We start from the raw sequence: 24,114 nt of genomic DNA on the forward strand, positions 1-24,114 counted from the left end.
AGGAGAGGGCGCGCGGAGAACCCGCTGCCACCGCCGGTGTGAGGCGGCCCGGCCTGGCTCCCTTCGCCGGGAAGCCCGCCCAGGTAACTGGGTTTGGCCAGGCATGCCCGGAGGACGCGCCACCTCCTCGCGTCCCGTCCTGGTCGCTGCATGGGCGGTGTTCGGGACGCGGGGGCTGCGTCTGTGCGGGACCGCGGGCTGGCAGACGCCCGTGCGAGTACGCCTGACTGGCGCGCCGGCTGCGGGGCCTGCGGCCTGTGGGCGGGGCTGCCGTGCGTGACAGGGCCGCTCGTGGCCGCCGGGCTGTGTCCGGGGCTGCGTGAGAAAGCTCTGCGGGACTGAGGGCTGGGTGGGTCGACCGGGAACGGCGCGCGCTCCCGCCGCCATCGAGCCTCCGTCCCCGCCTGCGGCCTGTCTGGGGGTCGTGGGGCGCAGGCGCAGCGGGCCGGCGGGCGGGGGTCCTCCCCACGGGTGCGCGGGCGCCTTTGTTCCCGGCGCGCGAGCGGGGCGGGGCCTCAGGGCCGCCCCGCCCCGCCCTGCCGCGCTCAGGCCCCGCCCCGTGTCCGCCTGCAGGAGCAGCCGCCGGGTCCCGCTCGTCGGCCGCCTCAGCCTCAGCCCCAACCTCAGCCGGCGTCGTTGCGCCTGCTCCCGGGCCGTCCCGGCCTGTGCCGTCGCCGCCCCCAGCGTCGGAGCCATGGCGGGCGCCGCATCCCCCTGCGCCAACGGCTGCGGGCCCGGCGCGCCCTCGGACGCCGAGGTGCTGCACCTCTGCCGCAGCCTCGAGGTGGGCACCGTCATGACTTTGTTCTACTCCAAGAAGTCGCAGCGACCCGAGCGGAAGACCTTCCAGGTCAAGCTGGAGACGCGCCAGATCACGTGGAGCCGGGGCGCCGACAAGATAGAGGGGGCCAGTAAGTGCGCCCCCTTCCTGCTTGGGCCCGCCGCGCGCTAGGGTCGTGGGAGCCCGGCCCAACTGCCTGCGCCCCGGCCGGCCGCCCCAGCGACTTGGGCAAACTTTCGGGCCTTCCCCCACCCCCTCGGGGCCCCGCCCCCGCTTCGTCTCGGGTGGTCACTGGGGGCGGGGGGCATCCGGGTCCTCGGTCACCTGACAGGACACCCCCTCCCCCAGCTGGGGGGAGTTACTGTTCCTGGAGCTTTGCCCTGAGGCCTAAAAAATCCTCGCGGGCTGGAGATCTGCGGTGCGGGCATCGGGCCCCCCCAGACCCTGGGAGTGGTGGTGGCATCGTTGAGGGGAGCTAAGGCAGCGGCCCCAACCCAGCACGGGAACCTGGGGCCTGACCAGACGGTCCCCGCCCACCACTCTTTTTCCAGAAAGAGCAGTCTCTGAAACTCTCCGGGCCCCCAGGCTGGGCTCTTGGTTGCAAAGGAACCTTTGGGTTCCCTAAGTAGAACTTAGGCAGATGTTGGGTAGGGCTGGTCTTGGAGCGGAGCCGGGCCTACTCATCTCCCTCTGGGGGAGAGGGAGGAAGGTGGTCTTGTTTGGTTTGGAGAAGCCTGAGAGAAGGCAGTGGCTGTTTTTTTTGGTTTTGTTTTGTTTTGTTTTGTTTTGTTTTTAATGCTACTTTTGTCCCAAAGCTGAGTTTTGGAAGCCTATGTGGGTGGGCAGACACTCAGTGCCAGAACAGGGACTCCCCTTGCCCTGGGAAGCACGTTCCCAGAAGATGGGCCCCATAAAGGCCTGCCCCAGCGCCTTGGAGTCAGGTACTCTTCTCAGGAGTGCAGCTAGTTTGGAGTCTAGCCCTTTGTCCTCTGTCCGGTGGCTTCAGGGAGCGGGAGCGGCTTCTCTTGGTTTCCTGCCTTTTCGCCTTCCCAGGCCTGAGCTTGGCTGCTTTTGTGCTGGTCTGTAGTGGGAGGAGGGAGTTGGGGGATTTTGAAAAACCCCAGATCTTTGAGAGTTGTTCCACTTAGCGCGTGCCTGTGCTGTGGTCGGATGGGCACTCTGCTTTGCCACTCCATTCCCCCGCCTCTCAGTGTGAAGAGATGGTGTGTCTGCAACTCCAGACTAGGTTGCTTCTTGCAGGGACCCCCGGAGACTGGGGTTAGACCCGGGCTCAGAACCAGGTCTGTGTGAAGGAGGGGGATCAGGAAGTGACACCCCAAAGGGGGGGTCCCACAAACCTTCTTGGGTATGGTGTGCATGTGTGTAGATGGTTGAGGAGATTGGGAGGAAGGAAGGTCTTGTGGTGAGGCAGCCAGCCATCCTCAGCTACAAACTCCAGATCTGACACAGATCTAACGCAGCTGCTCAACTTAGAAATGGCAGCCGCCTTCCTCAGTGCCCCCACTGACCCTGTCAGCCACTGGGAGAATATTTTAGTGACTTGAGAGCCTGTGGATTCCAAAGTAGAGGAAGGATGGGCACTGCAAAGAGCTGAGATAATCCTGGGAACGTCACTCAGGCATCAGACTCCAGGCATGGTCCCCTTCCTTGCTCCCTATGCTGTGTTGAGTTGGTGGCACTGGCTGAAAGTTCTCAAGAGATCTCCTGGGTAACAGACTGCATTTTAAACCATGCATATTAGCAGGCAATAAATGTAGCACAGTGGTTGATGGCAAGTCTGGATTTGAAGCCCATATATTTGTTGTATGTTTCCCAGCCAGTTACTTACCTTCTCTGAGCCTTGATTTCCTCATCTGTAAAATGGGGGTAGTAATATATCCACTATATATGGTTGCTCCAGGATCAAATGAGACAATTCATGTAAAAATATCTAGCATTGTCTGACACATAAATGTTTAATAAATGTGAGCTGTTATTAGTAATAACATTAACAATAGACCATAGCTGCCCTTCAAGACCCTCAACTGGGAATGGTGAGGGGGTGAGGTGTGGCTGGAGGTAAGGGTGAAGGTGCAGGAAGGGAGGAGAATGGTGACCAAATTCACATTTCACTTAGACTGCTACTCAGAAAAAGGCAGGAAACGGTTTTGTTTTGCCTCAACCCATGTGCCCACTCACCCACCCACCATGTAAAACAGTGTTTCTTTAGAGAAAGTGTTTGGAGTTGTGCACATTTGACTCCTGGGTGTAACCTTTCTTGTTCGTAAGTTGGGGCCTGAACAGAAAAGGGGTGCAGAGAGGGCATGATCTATCATGCCTCAGGTCTTTGGGGGATGGAGGCAGGCACACAGAGGACCTGATAACCCCCTACCCAGCAGTGAGCAGGTGGGTCAGCCAGAGGTGTACACATTCAGTGATCTCATCAGTTAGCTAGGATTTGACAGGCCTGGAGGGTAGGCAAAGGATGTAGGAGGACCCTGGGTCTTGGATTTTGGGGACTCAAATTGAAAGGAGCCTGGATGAAAAGTCTGGTTGATGCCTGTGTGTTCAGACTTTACTAATGGAGGCTTCCACTGAAGCCTGCCCTGTTTCTGTCCATTCATGGGCTCTCCTTGTTGGTAGGTTCTGATTCCTGCGGCCTCTGAGGAGGTTGGACTGCCAGCCGGGTTTTCTGCCACCTGGACTCTTGCCCAAGTGCCTCAAGTATCTGGCCTTTCCTGCTGACCCTACCAGGGTACCAGCAGTGCCTGAAGCCCGGCCAAAGAGAGAGACACTGTGCTACCTTCAGGGTGTCGGTGGACCTGAGGGAGAGACGGTGTGGTTTAAGGAGCACTCATATGTAAGACCTATTTCTGCCCTGACTCTGTGCCCTCTCGCGTCAGCACTTGTGAAATGGAGCTGACACCTGCTGATTTCTAGGGTGGTCATTTGGCTCAAAGGCGGGGTGGGGAAGTGCTTAGGTGTTGACAAGTTTGGTTGTCCTGGTGGTATGACAGGAACCAGGTTGGTGTTTGGCCTTTTATGTTGCAGATACTGACATAAATGAATAAAATTCAGTTACGTAGAGTTCCAGCTGAGTGCTATCGAGACCTTTCGTCCCATTTTACAGATGAGGAAATGGAAATGGAGAATTGTTTGTGCCCAAGGTGTTGTAAGTGTCAGTGTGTGCCAGGGCCTCAGCTGGGGCCAGCTCACTAGTCAGTGGCTGACTAGCAACCCCAAGACCATGTTCCCTGTGATCTACGTGGCTCCTCTGTGAGACACCTTTGTGCTCAGGCCGTGCATTACAGGGCAAAGACCGCTTTGGCTTTGGTATCCCAAGACAGCCTCAGCCTCTCTAGGCTCTGGCTCCACACTTTTTCTTCTGGTGTCTTCTGAGTTGAGATGGTTCAGACTCGTGTTTAATGAGGTTGTCCATTTGAGGGTCTTTGTGGGCCCAGTAAACACTGGTGTAGACACTGGAGGTACTCTGTGAATACTGACTGAGCATGTCCTTGGGGACTTCTGGGGCCTAATCTTCTGTCTTTGGCTGATTCTTCACTAGATACTTTTCTAGATGCCAGGCCCTCTCAGGTAAATGAATATGGGTGCTTGCTTTTAGGGAAACGAAAACAGGCAATGACAATTGTGAGCAGTACCTTTGATGAAGAGGGTGAGGGTGGCGGAAGAAAACAGCTAACCGCCTTGATGAGGCAGGTGGGCTCAGAAGGGAGGTAGTAGTGGAACCAGCTGGCTGGGGCTTGACCCCTGTGGCTGGGGAGCAGACCACACCAGGAGGTCTGCTCCGAGGGCTAGGCCCACAGCACGGGAGAGGGCAAGGCCCAGGCCGGTGTCATCAAGGGTTTTCTTTGTACTGGCTGTTACTCCCAGTGGGAGAGGGGCAAGAGCACATGTCCGGATCTCCAGAGCTAGCCATCCCTGCCTGTGTGTTTCCTGTCTGAATGTAGTTTTTTCCAAGGGAAGTCAGACCTTTTAGTGTTTCCTCAGCACCCCAGGCTTGCCCTGATGTGTGGGTTTCCAGGCCCCCCGCCCAGCTGGGATCCTCTGTTTCCTGTGAACCTAGGAAAAGGGCCTGCTTCACAGATAACTGGAGGAGCTGAGCACACCCAGTCCTGGGACCCACAACACCTCCAGCTTCTCTCCGGACTCTGCGTGTATGTGTACATAGATGCACAGGATTCAGTTGGAGTTTAGAGATCTTGACTACCAGCTTTGCTCTGGGTAGCTTCTTGGAATGAGGCACATTTATTAATATTTGCAATAAGTATTATTATACCTCCAATTCACCCAGTGCTAGGCAGCAAGGATTCAAAAGTTTATTGAGACATGGTTTGTGCCATTGAGGAACTCTTGGAATAGACAGATGTAGAGGCATGTGATTATAACCCTGTGTGTTACATGCCATAATATAAAAGCCTCTGCCAAGAACTGTGAGGAGCTCTGCCAGGAAGGCATTAAAGGAGAGGTGACCTTTGAGGTGGGCCTTGAATTACTGAGGCACCTGCCTGTGCCGAGGCTGAGGAACTGGGAATCACTCCGTGCAGGGGTAGGGAACAGAGTTGGTGTGGTAGAGAGGAGGCTGGGACTGGTTGGAGACAGCTGTAGCCCTGGCGTGCCGTGCCCAGCAGATTACACTCAGTTCTGGAGGCAGCGGGAGTCAGCAGAGGCTGTAGTGGGACTGACTTGCCTCTGTCTGGGAGACCACAGTGGCAGTGGTTTGTCAGGCAGGTGTTGGGGAGGGAGGCCAGTGAGCTCCTCCAGTTTGCAGGAGAGAACTGATGAGGGCCCAGATAAGACCTTCTTGCTGAGGCAGGGTGGGGATGCCATGGTGGTGGATGGGAGAAGGGCTGGGTCTTGAGGGGTGAGACAGAGCTTAGTAGTTAAGCATTTGGGCCCTAGACTTTGCTTGAATTAAAATCCTGTTGTGCAGCTTACTTGCTCTGTGACCTTAAAGCATGTGGCTTTACCTCTCTGGGCTGCTTATCTGTAAAAGGGATAGTATCAAATGGCATTTATTTTATAAGGTTTTTGTGAGGATTTGATGAGAACCTGTATAAAGTGCTTAGCATGATGTGTGGCACAGTGTAAGTGCTTACTACGTAGGAACCCTGACAGGACAGAGATGAGGATTAAGTTCCCAGGAGGACCTAGTGGGGAGAAGAGCGAATGCACCTGTTGTCCTAAGGGACTGGTGCCTGGCCACCAAGCCCTTTGATTCAGAGGCAAGGAGGCCTGCCCATCCTCTCTTGCAGCTCTCAGCAATCCCTCTATTGTCAGGGCTCTTTCCCACTGCTGGTTTTGCGGGGAGACACGGCAGTTGGCTGGAAGCAGCTGCTTTGGGTGGTAACCCTTTCTGTGGAGTGAAGGTATGATATTGTCCTATTTCTAAGTGCCTAGCCCAGGACGCTATCTGGAGAGACCTTGTCTTCCAGGAAGTGCTCTAATGCCACAGCCTTGATGTGGTAGGGCCTGCCTCTGCTGTCACTGTTCTGTGTCAGTCTCCGTTAACTCACAGCATCTCTTCTCACTCTGTGCCTTTTCCTGTGGGACGTTGCTTCAAGGAGACCACAGATGATAAGTTGGAGGGAGGGAGTGAGGCCTGAGATTGCAAAGGCCTGATATTAGAAGACTGATTTTTTCCTCTTTCCACTTGCTTTGTTAGAACTAGAGAAGTCGCTGCAGACTTTGAGGAGAGTCGTAGGAGAGATGGGTGTGGGACAGGAGGATGGGAATGTTCTGGTGCCCCTTGTAGAGCGCCTTGTTTAGAGGAGCATGGGAACAGTGCCTCCTTGGAGGGAATCTCGCAGAGCAGCATGTTTACAGGTGGCAAGACTCAAGGTGGAGCCATGGGTGAGGATTGGCTTCGGGCTGCCGTTGACCATATCGTCCCACCTTGCTGGTAATTGAGCTTAAGTGCCTGGAGATTTGTGGCTAGAGCTGGTCAGATTTGGGTTCAGGTCTCAGCTCTTACTGTGACCTTGGGCAGATTACTTTTCCCTGTCTGAAACTGATCTTTAGCTGTAAAAGTAATTTCTTCTCACAGAGCTGTATATTAATAATAAGGGAGATTGTATGTCAGAGTAAGAGATTTTATGTGAAAAGTACCCAGCACAACATTTGTCACTTAGTGACCACTTAACAGTATTCATTTCCTTTACTCTCACCTTCGTTAACTACAGAGCTCCAATTCTCCACCACTGAGCTCGGCCACAAGTGGCTGCTCCAACAACCTGGGCTAGGAGTCTGTTTCCTGCTCGCTTTCTGTGTTCCTTCCCTGAGTCTGTACACAGAGGACTGGGGCATCAAAAATCTCGGGAATTTGAACAGTATATTGGGAGTTCATGGAACATTTTCTCACCTGTTGTATTGTTTGAACTTCCCAGTAGCTCCATGAATCCATGGAGGACAGGAGTTACTATCTCTCTCTTACAGAGGAAAAAACCAACGTCCTGAGGGTAAGGTCACATAGCAAGTTCGTGGTAGATCCTAGGATTTCTGATTCCTGCTATAGTATTCAGTTTATTCTCCCATTCTGGTGCAAGTGACAATAAGATGGACTGTTCTATAGGAACAGAGGGTTATTTTTTTTGTTTTGTTTTTCTTCCCTCTGGCCACATGTGTTTGACCAGCCTAGGCTTCCATCTGTGGACAAGCTGGACTTATTGCCTCAATTTCAAAACCCGTCCTGCACTCATCCTTGCCACAACCCTGGTGTCGAGATGCTTGGCCCACCCAGACCTTTCCCACACTCGTACATGGAGGTGAATGTAGCCGCTGTTTGGGAACGGGGTACAGAAGAGCCTCACCCTCTTGACTTGCTGGTTCGTGGTGACACTTCGAACATGGGAACCTGGGGCTCCGTGCCCCAATGTCCTGAGAAGGGCTTTGCCAGGATTCTCTATGACAACTCAAGAGCGTGCATTCATTCATATGCTCCTTAATTTGTCATACATTTATTGTGGGCCTTGCTACTGTGTTTTGGGCATGTTGAGTTAGATGTGATTACTCCAGCCTCTGACTTGTTCATGGTGGCAGTAGATCTCTAGCCTGGTTTGTGTTTCATCTCACCATAGCTACTCTCCTTAAAAAAACAAAAAAAACTAGCTTTCTTGGGCCTCAGTGGCTCATTGAATAAGTGAGACACTACTTGTGCTTCCCTGGCTTTAGACTCTGGCATTTGCTAACTGTGCCAAGCACTGTGGAGACCAGAAGTAGACATAAGGTTAGGGTAGATACAGCCAGAAAGGAGATAAATAGCCAGACAGATAAAATACTTATAAGATTCGGTGAGTTCTATGAAGGAAATAAGCAAGAGGCTGCTCTGTCAGGGTAGGTGAGGGTGTGCTGTGCTAACAAATGGTGCCCACATATCAATGGCTGGCAACAAGGAATGTTAATTTCCCCTATTTGCTATGTGTGCTGACCTACACCACCATCCCTGGAGAGTGGCCTCAGTGATTCTGGGTGAGGCCTCTAGCACAGAGCCTGAACACCCTGGGTAAACTAGGCTGGAGAGGGATTTGGAGTATGGAGGTTTAGAAGGAATTAATTTCTATGACTTAGGATGCATGTGGTGGGTGTGGCTTTGCTGTTACACAGTAGAGTGCTGCCTGTGTGGGTCAAGAGACTGCCTTGGCTGACATCTTTGAAATAGGTATCTTTGTGTGGCCCTCGCCTAATTGTTATCTCTCTGCCATAGCCGCCCCCCCTTCCCCACTGACCCATGCCCCTACTTGAGCTGCCTGCTTAGCCTACTCTGTTGTGGCCACAGTATCCTGCTGCCACCCAGAGTTTGAGTTTCTCGCTACTTCTGCCACTCATCACAGCTGCTTCCCAGAGCTTTGCTGGGTGTGCTGGAGTCTCCAGAGAAAGTGGGGAATATGGGTGCCTAGAGACCTCTGGTGGGTGTTTTCAGCCCCTAGAGAGTAGAGAAAGAAGTGTGAGAAGGGGTTCGTCCCCGAATATTCTGTATTTTCGGGGAAGAAGCAGTGGGGACAGTGGAGTTGGTTGCCTTAAGAGAGGCTATGGTCCCAAGAGATGGGACTTGGAGAGTCTCTACTTGCATTCCTGGCTAAGCCCTTAATATTCTCCCACCCCTCCTTGCAAGACTAGTTCCTTTTGAGGTAGTGCTTGGCTAGCTTTTGAGAGGCTGCAGTGGCTGTGTGCCCAGGCTTAAGTCCTAGCTTTCTCCCCACTCTTTACCTCCTAGGAACCGGGCCCATCCTGGGGGAGGCAGGGAGGAGCTCCTTTTTATAGTCCACATGTAGGCTTTGTGTATAGGCCCTGCTGCTTCCTTCCGGCCCTGGCCCTTCCTGGTGTTGGCCGGTGGCCCTGGCTTCAGCAAGACTCAGGATGCAGAGTAAACGGGGCGGGGCGTGCTCCTGCAGAAGACTGGCATCCCTTTTTACTGAGCCCAGGCCTGGCACAGAGGAGGCTGGAGTTGGGAAGCAAGAAAAGGAGGTGACCCAGTCCTTGATCCTGAGAAGCTTGTGATCTGGACCATGCAGAAAACCACTAATGCCCAGGGCTGGCAGGAGACAGCTGTGCCTAAAGTGCTGTAGGCTGAGCCTGAGGGCCAAGACGGCATCGCCTTTCTCCCTGTAGCAGCCCATCCTACCCACTGGGGTCCCTCCACCTGCCAGCTGGCAGACAGGTGTTGGGTAAAGGATCTGTACAAAGGCTGTGAGGGGCCTGGGTGCAAGGCAGCAAGGCTTGGGTATGGTGGAGAGTGGGCGGTCTCACTGATGTTCTGAGCCCTGACAGTGAACAGCTGGCCAGACTGGTGAGGGGTTGGGCCATGGCGAGTTTGGCCACTTGTTTGTGTGTGTTTAGTTCTTCCTCGGCACAGGTGGGGAGTTCACTTTGGGGTTGGCTTCCTGTTTTCTTGGACACCTGGGAATATGGTTGAGTTAAAATGTCCTGAGGGAAATGATTGTTGAGGGCCTGGGCCTGGGTCATAGTGTCCTTGGCTTGGCCTTGCCCGTGGTAGGAGTCGGGTATTGACCACACTGGGTTCTGGCTCTGTAGGTATGGGTGTGTGCTGGGAGAATTCCAACCCCACCTTGACTTCAGCCTAAGACCCAGAGAGTGTGGGCCTGAGTTCACAGGGTGACTAACCCTAGGAAGGAGTGAAGGAGAGCTCTAGTTGGCCATAGGTTCCACAGGTTTCTCAACTTATCAGGAGGTGAGCTAAGGAATACAACTCCATTCCCTCAGTTGGGAGGTTGGGCAGCAATGGGGGCAGGGGTGATGGTCCTTCTCTGAGGCGCTGAAGACCCACTTTATGGTCACTCCGTCCTGCCTGATAGTCCACCAGCTGTTTGGAGGCAGCTTCCCTCTTTCTGCCCTAGTCACTTCCTCCCCCTTCAACAGTAATTGAGTATAATGTGCTTGTGTTAGCTTGTTCATCCTAACTAGGACTGTGGGCTTTTCTTGGGAGTTCTTAGCATATCCACCAAGGAGGTTAGAAAAGGTAACATGTCACTTTGTTAAGAGTTTTGCTGAGGGCCTTTTGAGGCCAGCAGTGAAACACAGAGCATTCCCTCTAGTGAGAACAGAATGTCTGTTGCCAGACTGATTCCAAGAGGATGGCCTGGTTCTGGCCTGAGAACTGGTCTACACTGGAAGCATGAAGCTCCATACAATCATGTGTGCTAGTAAAGGTTGGGAAAGCAGCTGTCCTAAGCAGGTAAAACCATAGGGTATTCAACTTCAACTTGGGAGAAAGAAATCCAAGGCAGCCGTCTCTCTCAATAGGGGAGATGAGTTCAAAGAATTTAAGCTGGGCTGGGCACGGTAGCCCACACCCGTAATCCCAGCACTTTGGGAGGCTGAGGCAGGTGGATCACGAGGTCAGGAGCTCAAGACCAGCCTGGCCAAGGTGGTGAAACCCCATCTCTACTAAAAATACAAAAATTAGCCAGGCGTGGTGGCGGGTGCCTGTAACCCAGCTACTCGGGAAGCTGAGGCAGGATAATTGCTTGAACCCAGGAGGAAGAGGTTGTAATGAGCCAAGATTGCACCACTGCACTCTAGCCTGGGCGACAGAGCGAGACTCTGTCTCTTAAAAAAAAAAAAAAAAGAATTTAAGCTGGGCTTTCTGGGCAGGCAGTGAGTGAATGAGAGATCCCTGGCACCTTGGAGTGAGGTCAGAGACTAGATCACTCACTGGGGCCCTGTTTCCCAGGAAGCAAAAAGGGGACAGGAGAGTGGCTTGGCTTGGGCTGGCATGGCCCAAAGGGAGTGCAGCCAGATGCTGTGGCAGCTGGGTCAAGCAGCTCTAAAACAGGAGAGCCTAGTGGGTTCTGCTGAATGAAGCAGGATGTCTCAGCAAGCAGGCCTCTGACCTGATGACTTCCAGTCATTATTTAGAATGTCTCCAACCCCACAGATTTACTCTGTTGGAGGCTTAAGGACTAAACCCACATTTACCGTCCAAGAGGTGGCAGTAACACAGAAATCAAAGAGGCAGAAGCCAAGGTTGGGGTGGTGAGACATCATGAGGTTCAGGGAGTGGCAGAGGGGAAGGCCTCTATTCTCCCTCTCCCACTCATCTCCCTACCGCAGCCCCTATTGCTCTGACACTTCCTCCACCACTATGAGTCCTAGGCCCCTATTGTTTCCTTCTAGGAGGGAGACCCCAGATTTTTATTTCTTCTCCCAACCCATTCCATTTCCTCTCCCTTGTGAGAGGGCTCTGCACAGACAGGGCAGCAGAGAGAAACTTGGAGATATGCTGGGCTGTGGTCAGTAGGGCCTCATTTATCTAGTGAGCAGGAACAGGTTGTATAGCAGTGATGCTTTCATTACATTTTTCTTGAATAAGGTCCCCAAAACCTTATTAAGTTTCTGGTAGGCATGGGGCATTGAAGATGACAGACATGGTGCAGTCTCTCAAGAAGTTTGCACTCTAGTAGAGAAGACAATCAGACAGCCTTAAAATACATGTATGGCTACTACTGTAATGAATACTGTGAAGCAGGAGTGCGCCACGCAACCTGGAGTCCTCTCCATCCTCCCCTTCTGTCTGTGCTGGCCCTGCTTGGCCACTTCCAACAAGGATTCTGAGGCATTACAGAGCACACGTCTAGGGTACAGGCAGTCTTGGCTTTGAAGTATTGTTGGCTTTGCCACTCACCAACTGCCACCTTAGGTAAGTGAATTAACCTCTTTGTGCTCAGTTTCCTCACTCGGGAATCGGGGATCCTCATACCTACTTCATAGTGTTATTTGCAAGGATAAAATATAAGGCAGTTTTTAATCCTTGTAAGGCAATCTTATCGAGAGCTTTACACAGTGTCTATGCAAAGTAAATATGCAAGAAATGAGTGTTAGGATGCCAGATGCTGCTGTTGCTCATCGTCTCTTCCCAGCCAGAAGAGGTAGTAACTACTTCATCCTCTACTTCTCAGCTTCTCATAGTATTTGTCTGTGGACTCTAACGTAAGGTATCTAGCATAATACTCATATCTAATTTTTCTTTCCACATTCAAGCTCCTTGAGGTAGTTGTATTCCAAGTACCTAGTTTAATGTCTCTCATGTAGGTGCTCAGAATATATGGTTAATTTTGAATAATAAAGCCAGTAGGACTTGTCAGAGGGCTGGAATGAGGGTTGGTGAGAGAGAAGGAGATGCGAAGGATCAGTCTGAAGTTTGGAGTTTGGGTACCTGTTTGAATGGTGATGCTTTTAGCTGACCCAGGGGGTATGGCAGGAGGCCTGAGTTCTGGTGAGAGAAGACAGTGTTTGGTTTTGAGGGGTTGCCTTTGAGGTGTTTCAAGATAAAAGAGTGGAGATAGCAAGTAGGCAGCTGAATTGAAGGATCTGAAGCTTAAGAGGAGAGGACTAGGCTAGAGACCTGTTTGTGAATTATCTGTATATAGGAGGTAATTAAGGGTGTGGGCATGGCTGACACTGATGAGGAAGAAGGCAGAGCACTGGAAGAGAGTACCTTGGCCTGAGCCTTGACCAAGGCCATTGCTAAATGCAGGTAAGCCTGTAGCTCACAAAGAATCATGACAACCAGGCAAGGTTGTGCAGGAGAAATCAAGGGCAGAGCTTCAAGGGGACAGGGTGTGATCACCCGTGTTGATTGCTCTGAGGGATCAGGAAGGAGGATCATAGATAAGTGACTGATGGGTCAGGCACGGTTCTTCATGCCTGTAATCCCAGCTCTTTGGGAGGCCAAGACCGGCGAGTCATTTGAGCCCAGGAGTTCAAGAACAGCCTGGGCAACATGGCAAAACACCATATCTGCAAAAAATATAATTAGCCTCGTGTCCTGGTTTGCCTGTAGTCCCAGCTATGCGAGAGGCCCAGGTGGGAGGATCATCTGCATCTGGGGAGGTAGAGGCTACAGTGAGCCCTGGTGGTACCACTGCACTCCAGCCTGGACAACAGAGTGACTTGTGGGCCAGGCATGGTGGCTTACACCTGTAATCCCAGCACTTTGGGAGGCTGAGGTGAGAGGATCACTTGAGGCCAGGAGTTCGAGGCAAGCTTGGGCAACATAGCGAGACCTCACGTCTATAAAATATAAAGAAAAAATTTAAAAGTAACTTATACCCAGTGCTCTGGTTCTCCAAGTAGCCTGAGTATACTATGTGGGGGAGCAATTTGTGAGGGACTGTTTTTGTCCTGGGCATTCCTGAGACATGGCCCTGGTGGGTCCCCAGTCTCTCTCCTGTAGCCAGGAGCCTGGCATACACAGGCTGTCTAGAAAGAACTTAGGCAGCATCAGTCTGCAAGGGAGGCAGAGTTTGGAGCACACTAAACTACTGACCCAGAAGGCTGACCCATGACTGCCTGGAGAATCTTCTGGGCTTGTGCAGAAAAGTTGGGGAAAGCCACTTTTCCCTACTGTGGCAGTCAAGGTTGGTATGGACCATCTTCCCTCCCTTCTCATCCATGATTCTCTGAATGCCCTGTTTGTGAAACGTAGTGGACTCCTGCACCTCTGTCTTGTTTTCCATGAACCCCTCTGCCCAATGTGTGCTTGTCAGCCCTCCAGACCTACCTTTTACAGAGCACTCCAAGACTTTGCTACACACACACTCGGCTCCACAGACACGTCCCTGTTCTGCTTTTTGCATTACCTCATAGTTATCTGCTTCCCCATCTGTTTCCTCCATCAGGCAGGGGTTTTCTCAAAGGCAGGAACTCATATGCCTTATTGATCTCTGTTTCCCTAGGACCCAGCCCAGGGCCTGACATGGAGTAGATAGATGCCTGATAAATATTTGATCAGATGATGGAATGACTGAATAAGCCAAATAGATCACTGTTGAGTGCTCTTCCAGCTTTGATTTATCTGGGTGGGACCTCCTTTCCCTTCCTTCCTTTAGATTCTGTTAATACCTCTGAAATAGGTAAGATTAATTTAGAGTCCTAGGGAAGAGGGCTGCCTGCCTGGATGGTACAAAGGCTGGCTATGGCTGCTCTGTGTGTCTCTGTATACCCAGTGTCGGGGATAGCAGCTGCTGTGGGGACACTGCAGAGTGTCCCAGTTCTGCCATGACTCACCATATGACCATGACAAGACCCTTTGGACCCTCTGTTTCCTCATTGTTTCAAAGAGATTTGTCTAGAATCTAGACGAAGCTTGTCCAACTCGCTGCCCACGGGTCTGGTTTGAAGGCAACTGCTGCACAGGAATGGGAAGGACAGTAAGCCCCACCCACCATCGCCTTCCTTCCCTTTGCCATATAACCCTGTGACCCCGCAAGTCCCTGAACCCAGATCCTTGTTTGTAAAATGGAAATGGATAGCTACCCACCCTTCCACTTTGGCCTTCCTTTGGTGGCAGCCAGATGTGCTCAGGGAAACCTCAGATTTGTGAGTAGGTTTCTACTGGGAGGCAGAAGGAGAAATATTATAGTCTCAGGAAGAGAGAGGAATGAGAGGGAGAGAAGAACTCTCACTCTTTCCACAGGCTTTGGGCATACACAGCCAGCTTGGGAATTGCTGACCATCCTGTGGCCTGGCTACTACTGCATCAGGCTTTCTTCCCACCTGTGTCCAGGTTCTGTCTTTGTCTCTTCTTTGGCTACCTCCATCCTTTTCCTTCAGAGCTGCAAAAACCTTGCCAAAGCCGTATAGTCCTGATGGTGCAGAGCCCCTGTGCCTCTGGCTCCTGTGAAGGGGGATCTGTAGTGCAGTGTCTGCCCTACCCCACAGGGAGTTGTATAGGAACTTGAGGAGGGGTGACTGAGGTAGGGGGCCAGAAGTGGCCCAAATGATAGTCACTTCTGCTGGAACTTTTCTTTGTCCATCTTTCAGCATCCTCTGGTGGAGAAGGCTTAGCTCCATTAATGCTCTCCTAGGTCCGGGCTGTGTATTTTCTTTGGTACGGGAGTGGGGAACTGGGAGGGGCTCATCTGTTTGCCACATGCTACATGTGGAGAGGGTGATTGGTGAGAGGTCATTTTGGAGAAGATCTACACACCTCTTCTGACCCCCGGGACCACTCTCCTGAATCTCCTGGTGGTCTTGGCTTAGGGCCCAGCAGGGCGTGAGTGCTCAGCATCCTGCTGCTTTTACTGTTCTGTTTTTCCCAAAGCTCTGTTGGCTTCCCATGGTTCCCACTGGCTATAGGAATCTTTGTGTAGGGACCTCCCAGTGTTTCCAGACTGTACTGGCACCCAGGGGTCACATTGCCCTCAACTGTGCCTGCTCTTTCTTTTTCTGTTCCCATTGTTACCTCACTGACCACTGCATTTTCAGTATTTGTTGTAGCCCCACAGCCTCTGTGGCCCACTGTGCCACCTCTTCCAGGAAGCCATCCTTGATACCATCTTTCTGGTACCATGTTTGAGCATCTGTGGCCTTTGCTGCCTGTTAGATAATTAGCTCTGGAATCTAACTCCCATGTGTTTACTCCTGCTCTTAAGTACTCTAAACATTTTGAGGCCTCTCCAGGCCCTGGGTTTGTGTTGGACTGGTAGGGAATGGAGAGAAGAGTCAAATGTGGTTTGTTCCTTGGAGAAGCTCATAGGCCAGTGGCCTAAGACACCAGGGAAGCACCAGTAGGTGTGACAAGTGGTGCCACACAAGAGAGGAGGGGGCACCTAGTGTGCCCCTGGCCTGGGCCTGGTGGGGGCTTAAGTGAGGAGGTAGGAGTGGCTTGTGCACAGACTGAGGCAGGAGGGAGTATGGGGAGACATGGGCTGGAGTCTGTGTTGTGTTAATTGAACTTGGACCCTTTTGAGGAGGGCTGGGCTTTTGCTGCCTTCCTCCAGTGCTCTCTGCAGAGTGGGGCACACAGGCCTTGAGGGGTTCTGGGGTCCACAGCCCACAGGTAGGGGCAGTAAAAACCCCCAGAAGGGAAGGAACCTGTCCAGGAAATCTTCGCTTACCTCTTTGAAGCTCCTTAGATTTTAAAGAGACCTTTCATACTTACTATGAGTTGCAATTTTTTTAAGTTATAAAATTTTTTTACTTCACGCATGTTTAAATGGATAGTTTTTGCTACCATTTACATCAATTAGCTTACACACTTCGCGTTTTGTGTTTTTGTTTTGTGTTTTTAGAGAAAGGGTCTTGCTTCATTGGCCAGGCTGGAGTATAGTACTGTGATCATAGCTCATAGAGCTTCCTACTCTTCTGCAGCCTCAAACTCTTGGGCTCAAGTGATCTTTCCCACTGCCTCCCAAGTAGCTGGGAGTACAGGCATGTGCTACCATGTCTAGCTAAGTTTTTTTAATTTTTATTTTTTGCAGAGGTGGGGTCTTTCTCTGTTATCTAGACTGGTCTTGAACTCCTGGCCTCAAGCAGTCCTCTTGCGTCAGCCTTCTAAACTGAGCGTATGCACTTTATAAAGGGAAAACGCTCTCTTAATTTCAGACAGGGCATGGTGGCTCATGCTTCTAATCCCAGCACTTCGGGAGGCTGAGGCAGGCGAATCACTGAAGGTCAGGAGTTTGAGAGCAGCTGGCCAACATGGTGAAACCTCGTCTCTATTAAAAATACAAAAATCAGCTGGGCAAGGTGGCGTGCTCCTGTAATCCAAGCTACTTGGGAGGCTGAGGTACGAGAATCACTTGAACCCCAGAGGCGGAGGTTGCAGTGAGCCGAGATTGCACCACTGCACTCCAGCCTGGGCAACAGGGCGAGACACCCAGACCCAGAGAAATATTTCAGTGAAAGCTTGTTTCATGTTCAGAAATTTGGGATACTTTTTGTTATGGTTTTCTTGGCCGTATCTCCATCATTTAGTGGGTTTAGTTTTCAGTATGTCCTCCTGTCCCTTTCTGATTAAATCACTTTTGTATCTCTAACCTCGTTGGCATCTCAGTGTAGTCCAATGAAGGAGGTGCCAGGAGTGGTGATTCTATTTTGCAAATGAAGAAAATGAGGCTCAGAGAGATGGGTCCAGGCCTCCTGCCCACCTTGCCAGTGCTTTTGCTCATAATACCTCTCTACATCCTTTTTGCCTGATGAGTGGTTAACAAGCTTATAAATTTGGGGGACCTCTGTCGGGCTATTTGGAAGTGGATTTTTTGAGCACAGGAGACACTAGGACACAGGTTCCAACAAGAAGATTAGGTCTAATTTAGGGTCTTGCATTTGATGGTTGGGCTCCCTCTCCCCCTTCTCGGGTCTGCCATGTGTCTTCCCCCTAGGGCAGGATTGGCTGGCTCTCACTGGCTGTGCTCTGAGGAGCCCTGCCTTTGCTCTTCTCTTTCTCTTCCCTAGGGTTTCCACTGTCCTTGAACTCTGCCTGGGCAACAGGAATACTGCCCTTATGCACATCCCTGTGGTGGCCAGACAGAGTGGTTATCCCACTTTACTGGACAGGAGGGGAGCTGGTGACAGGCCTGCAACTTGGCCTGATGTCTCGGGGGAGTTGGGGTGGGAGTCAAAGACAGGAAGCAGCCCTACCTTCAGAAGAGCCAGGCACACAGATGGGTCCTCTGTGGTTATTGTCTTCCCCCTTTCCCAGGTTCCAGACTGGCTGCCCACCATATAGCTTGTCCCTTTGACAGCACCCTGTCTCCCCAGTCAGTGGACTGGGTGCTGTCCCAGGATGGGGGTTTACTCTTCTGCAGAGGCAGGTTCTCAGCTGGCCCTGAGGGTTGTATAGCTTCACAGCTCCCCGAGTGCTTGGGCATAGGGTGGCTCAGATGAGGAAACAGGCTCCTTTTAAAGGGAAAGCAACTGCCATTACTGGCATGTCCAAAAGGCGGATGCTCTCCAGGACTGCATGGTCCAGAAGCTCCGCTCTGAGTAACTGCTGGTCTCTAATGTCTGTGGTCTTAGGCCAGGAGTCTGTCCCTGGGCTGAGAAGGGAGGGGAGAAGAGGGAAGAGATGGAAAAGGAACATTGCCCTTCCCAGTCTCCCTGGCCTCATCATATAAGCTTTTATTTTACAAATTCAGTCTTGTGGCATTTTGCCTCAATGCTTAGAGCTGGCCCCAGGTGCCAGGCAGCAGGCACATTTCCTTCTGCCCAGAAAACAAAACACAAATGAATTCGAGGTTGGGCGTGGTAGGGCAGGCCAAGGCTGACCTTCCTATGTGGGTATCTGTGAGGTAGTATGCCTACAAGTAAGGGTCTGTTGTGTGTCTACTCCCACAAAATCCTTCATCTTATGATGAAACAGAGAGGACTACAGACTTGCCAAGGCCTCGCTATATGCTTGAAGCCAGGATTTGAAACTTGATCTTTAGGGGTGCACATGCCTCAGACTATTGGTGAGTGTGCAGGTGGGGCACTGCAGGCTCAGGAAGCAGCTTGTCTGCATATGCTTATCTGTACACAAGTCCATAAGAGTCCTCCTTCTCCCCATACAATGCCCCCATCCCTGCCAGACTTCTTTTTGAGCTGGGGAAATAGCTGCTTGTATTCTTCTCTTCATGGACCAGCTTTATTTCACCTAAGTTTGGCTTTGCACCTGGTGGGGCCCTGGCAAGTGGCCTTATTTATCTCCACTATTGTCAGCTTTTGTAGGCTCCATGTCAGTGGCACTAGGCACACATACATGTGGGCTGTCTCCAGACTTCCCTATTACCAGCACTTCCCAGCATGGCCCTCACAGCAACCATGTGAGGTAAGAGGAATTTCCAGTTTCCTGATGGGGAAACTGAGGCCGAAAGAGTGAGGGACTGCCAGGGCCTCATAGCTAGAGTTTAAGAGCTATGTGGTTCTCCTCACTAAGCGGGAAGGGGATGGTCAGGGAAGGCTTCTTGAAAGAGCAGGAGAAGGCAGATCTTTACTAGGGCAGGGAGCAGAGCAAGGCCCCCAGGATTCTGCCTGGGGCACTGGGAAGCCTGGCTTATGAGAAGGTTCTCAGTCCTCTGAGCTGACATGTGATATACAGGCCAGGCACAGGTTTGTGTGGTCCCTCACTACTTCAGAGCCCCTCAAGAAAGAAAGACTGTTTCTTCATGAGAGTTTGTGGGCAGTTAAGAGACTAAATCCCCCTCACTGCCCCGAGCAGCTTATCTTGTCACTGTCTACCATAGCTGCTTTTGAAATGGTAATGCCCAGGCCATTCCTGAAGCCTAGGCAGCATTCACTGTGGGCTTGGGGACATGGTGCCATTCCTGAAGCCTGGGCAGCTGTCGCTATGGGCCTGGGGACCTGGTGCTGGGCAAAGTGAATATGCTGCAGCCCTGATGGGCTGTGCTGGCTGGGCTGTGCCCTCTTGGGTCAAGGCGAGCCTGGGCGTCAGGCCTTTGTCGTCATGCTATATATCAAGCCTCTGGGCTGCTACTTGGGGGATCCTGCCCTTGTTCTCAAAGAGTTCCTCCTTCTCACTTCTCCATCTTCTTCACAGTGAAGGCCTCTTATTACCCCTGGCTTTTCTTTTCCCCCAGAGTTCCCCTGAATGTTGTTCTCTCATGGTTCTGAGTGGGGAGGAGTGCTAGGTCATGGATTTCTGGATATAAGGTGTGACTTTCCTACTCCCCTAAGTAGTTCTCCCCTTCTCAAGCTCCCAAGTTCTGGGACGATCTCGTTTCTTGCCCTCCTGACTAATGGCAGGGAGGTCTAACCCAGACTGTGCCAGACTGGATCAGTCTCTCTCACCTACAACCAGGGCAGAGGCCATTCCTCTCTGGGGAGTCTCGTGAATTCCTGGGGACCAGCCCTGGCTCTCTCAGGAAAGAAGATGCTGCCATATTTGTTCTGGGAGGCAGGAGGATGAGGGGTGAGGTTGGGAGGTAGCACAGGATGTGGCTTTCAAGAACCTAGTAGAGCATCTCACTGTGCTGCCAGGACCAGGCTGGTGCCTCCTTATGGAAGACAGTACAAGGGACCAGGTGTGGCCAACAGGAACTTGGGAGTGTTGGATGCCTGACCTGGAGCTGCACTGTGCCCACCTGGTCCCTATCTCAGGCACCTGTTCTGCCTTCAACTGATGGAAATATGCGCAGGAGTACAGGCCTGTTGAGTGTGTGTGTGTGTGTGTGTGTGTGTGTGTGTGTGTGTACAGTCACACTCACCTTTGCAAGAAGGTGTGGGAGGGGGATGACAGCAGCTCCACACCGGAAGAGCAGACTGGTTTCTGTTTCAAAAGGCAGAGTTTGTGGTTGTTCTGCAGTTTCTGATCTAGCCATTTCCCCTGATGGAAGCTCCTCCTTCTGTCCTTGGAAGCCCTGTGTTCTCGGTTAGGTCTTTTATGGCCCAGTTCTCCCTCCCTCTGTTTCTACCTGAGTATAACTATTCTTTTTTTTTTTTTTTTTTTTTTACCATCCCTATTTGATTTTCCCTCCCTCTGCCTGTGTACCTGCTTTTTTCATTTCTTCTTTCAGTCATTAAGCAAACCCTGGAGGGGTCCTGCCTGGCCTTAGGTGTATGAGCAATGTATGTACATGTTTGTATACAAGAGGCATCAAGTGTATGAGTACCACAGGAAGGAACTTCTCAGTTGGGCCCTTGGTGAAAGAGAAGGGAGCCTGGGAGGTGGACATTTCCAGACTAGGAATCAAGATGAAATAGGGATAGGAAGCAATAGCTATTTTTGCCCTAGGTATGGCTTAGTGGGGATGGAGCAGAGAGGGTGAGAGGGCAAAAGCTGGGGAGGTAAATTCCTGAGCCCTGTCACAAAGAGCCCTCAAGGCCATAGAAGATGTTTGTTTTCCTTAGACTGGCAATGGGCAGCCTCGGGAGGGGCTTAAATGAGGTCTAAGGGGGTCAGAATAATGTTTTATGAAGAGCCAGAAGACTGGGGAAGGATGGCTGATTGGTGAGAACCGGGGGCAGGGAAAACAGCAGGAAAGGCAGGATTCTCAGCTGGAGGACAGGCTGGAGGGGTTTGCTGAGGGGTTAGGTGGTTCCAGGTAGAATCAGGAGTGTGTCAGGGATCTAGGGTTAGGGCCAGGAGCAATGCCCACTGTTCCCGGTGGGATAGATGTGGAGTTCTGTGGCAGTTGCTAGAGGGACAGGACAAGAAGAGAGCATCTGGGGGAGTTGGGCTGTTAGGACATTCCAGCTAGGTTGGTGTGCAGTTTGGGCTGGAAGGGCTCCTGGGGTGGGGGCTGGCCAGGCAAATGCTGGCACTGCATCTGGCTCCAAAGTTACCAGACCAGTCTGGGTTTAGAGCATTTCAAGAGGCTTCAGAGCTTAGGGAATACTCAAAGAAAGTCATCGCTGTTGGCTAAGCCAAGCTTTTTTCCTTTGACCTAATCTACCTTAAATTGGTGACTTCTGGGCTGAAATGTCTGCCCTCCGGCCAGCGGGCAGCCCCTCCCTGTGCTGGAGAGTGTATCAGAGCCTGTGCACCTTTGCTGAGGGAGCAGAGGAGTCCATTGGATGGGCTCCCTCCATGCCCCACATACAGTGCTGAGTGTTTCTAGCTGTTACAACTTTTGATCTTACCAACATCTTTCTGATGCTATTGTATGCTACTCTTTTATGTTACTCACTTCACAAGTGTAGCAGTGAGGTCAGAGCGGCTGTCACTTTATTGAGATCACATAGATGTGAGGTGGAGCTAGGATTTTAGTTCAGCCAGTCTCGCCCAGAGCTTGTGCATGTTTTTTCTACCACCCTGCCTTCTAGAGAAACTCAGTCAAACCCTTTGCTTTACAGATGGTAAAACTGAGACTGAGAAGTTAGATGAGTGAACTCGTCATTGTCTCAAGTTTCAGTGGCTGAGGCAGGTCATCTGCTATTCAAGCCCCTGTACCTCTCTGATTATGCCCTGTGAAGGCCAAGGGAGCATGCAAGGGCCTTGGATAGCTATGATAAGGAAATGGTCCCAGGCAAAACGGTGGTCTGGGTCCAGGATGACTGTTGCTCTTGGACAGCCGATGCCTTGGTCATGGGATGGAGTGGGGATTAGGCCCTTTGCTGAGACTGGTGTGGGGATGTCTTAAGCAATTAGGCATTTCAGGGATGCACCAGTCCTCTGGGCCTGAGCCTAATTCCCAGGGATCCTGAGGCCCATCTTGACCTACCCAGCCCTGCCTCTGGGACTTTATGATTTGATTGGTGTGTACCTCGTCTCAGGAAGTGGTCCTCATGAACAGCCTTGGGTCCCTATTTCTCCTTCTGGAGTCCAGCTGTTTCGCAGGTCAAAATGTCTCAGTGAGGGAACAAAGATAGGAAAGGGACACCCCACAGAACCGCCTTTGCCCCATATGGCCCTCTCTGACGTCTCAGCCCTTACTTAGCAAAGGCCTATCCCTAGACTCAACCCAGCCCTCTTATTACCCAGAGTGACTGAGTGGTCTTGGCTCTGCCTCTGGGGTTCTTCCCTGAAAGACAGTGTAAGAATGAGGAAACCGGCCGGGCGCGGTGGCTCAAGCCTGTAATCCCAGCACTTTGGGAGGCCGAGATAGGCAGATCACGAGGTCAGGAGATCGAGACCATCCTGGCTAACACGGTGAAACCCCGTCTCTACTAAAAAGTACAAAAAACTAGCTGGGCGAGGTGGCGGGCGTCTGCAGTCCCAGCTACTCAGGAGGCTGAGGCAGGAGAAGGGCATAAACCCGGGAGGCGGAGCTTGCAGTGAGCTGAGATCCAGCCACTGCACTCCAGCCTGGGCGACAGAGCGAGACTCCATCTCAGGAAAAAAAAAAAAAAAAAAAAAGAATGAGGAAACTAGGCTGCCCTCCTTTCAGTATTGACTCTGGGAGAGCCCAGCTTGATCTTGGCCTCTTTGCTACCTTCCTAGTTGATATTCGAGAAATCAAGGAGATTCGCCCAGGGAAGACCTCACGAGACTTTGATCGCTATCAAGAGGACCCCGCTTTCCGGCCGGACCAGTCACACTGCTTTGTCATTCTCTATGGAATGGAATTCCGTCTGAAGACGCTGAGCCTGCAAGGTGGGAGTCAAGGGGGTGGAGAAGGTAGGGGATAGTTAGGGGATTGCCCGCTCATTCCTGCCCAGTGGGAGGTATGTGCCCTCGGTGCAGCTGATGATACCATGCTCACAGCCACATCTGAGGATGAAGTGAACATGTGGATCAAGGGCTTAACTTGGCTGATGGAGGATACATTGCAGGCACCCACACCCCTGCAGATTGAGAGGTAAGAACCACTCCTGAAGGGGTTAGGGCTGGGAGCATTAGGGACCAGGGGGACAGAAACAGCAGTCCCTTTGTGTGCCCAGGCATCTCCCAGGCCTGGCCGTAGATAGAGAAGTGGCCCTCACCTCAGGCTTCTTTCTCCAGGTGGCTCCGGAAGCAGTTTTACTCAGTGGATCGGAATCGTGAGGATCGGTAAGTACTGAGCTGTGACTCTAGCCCAGCAGGGTGGGGATGGGCATCCAGAACCTTAGCCAGGCCTCTAAGTAGCTGCCTGGAGAGCCAGAGGACCCAGGGGACCTTAAGCGGGGCCAGGGCGGTGGGCAGCAGGTTCTGCCACGTGTAGCTTTCTGCACAAAGTCCTCTGGTGGCCTTGGTGTGAGCTAGTGAGAGGAGCCAGCCACATGCTGTGTGCCCTGCCGCTATGGGCAGAGACTGGGTATGTAGAACTGCCTTTGGGTGTCCTGGAGGTGAGGGTGGCCAGTAGTGTGTGAAGGGTGCCCTGAGGCTTATGGCTCTGAGGCCTGGTGTGGCAGCCAGAGGGGCCAAGGAGAGAAGGGGGGAGCAAAGACCAGATGGTGTGGGTGCTGCACCGTGGTGAGATCCTTTGACCTAAAAGAAATGGGAAGCCATGGAAGGGTTCTGAAGAGAGGAGTGATGTGACCTGATGGGTTACTCAGGATCACTCTGGCTGCTGTGTGGAGAGCTCAGTTAGCTGTTTCCACACTCCAGGTGAAAAATGAGAATGCTTGGATCATGATGGTAATGGTAGGAAGTGGCTGGATTTTGGCCATGTTGTATTTTGAAGATAGAGCCAGAAAGAATGTCCTTAACAGATTGA

General features: G+C 52.0%; 1 protein-coding gene across 10 annotated transcripts in view; it reads left to right on the forward strand.

Moving 5' to 3' along the window:
• PLCG1 (phospholipase C gamma 1) overlaps positions 1–24,114 on the forward strand; it is a 38,959-nt gene continuing 14,845 nt past the window's right edge. For 6 of the 10 annotated variants that reach the window (XR_012419389.1, XR_012419390.1, XR_012419391.1 and 3 more), the window contains exons 1-5: positions 1–83; positions 574–911; positions 22,920–23,072; positions 23,184–23,277; positions 23,421–23,468. Coding sequence is in view for 6 of the 10 variants with exons in the window: in XM_005569004.5 (XP_005569061.3) it covers positions 695–911; positions 22,920–23,072; positions 23,184–23,277; positions 23,421–23,468 (512 nt within the window). In the remaining 4 variants the exon portion in view is untranslated. Of the gene's footprint in view, positions 84–571; positions 912–22,919; positions 23,073–23,183; positions 23,278–23,420; positions 23,469–24,114 lie in introns of those variants that run through there. The other 4 variants (XM_074005322.1, XM_074005323.1, XM_074005321.1 and 1 more) reach the window with 2 other exon arrangements.

The sequence above is a fragment of the Macaca fascicularis genome, chromosome 10 (genome assembly GCF_037993035.2).
Source record: "Macaca fascicularis isolate 582-1 chromosome 10, T2T-MFA8v1.1".
Lineage (NCBI taxonomy): Eukaryota > Metazoa > Chordata > Mammalia > Primates > Cercopithecidae > Macaca > Macaca fascicularis.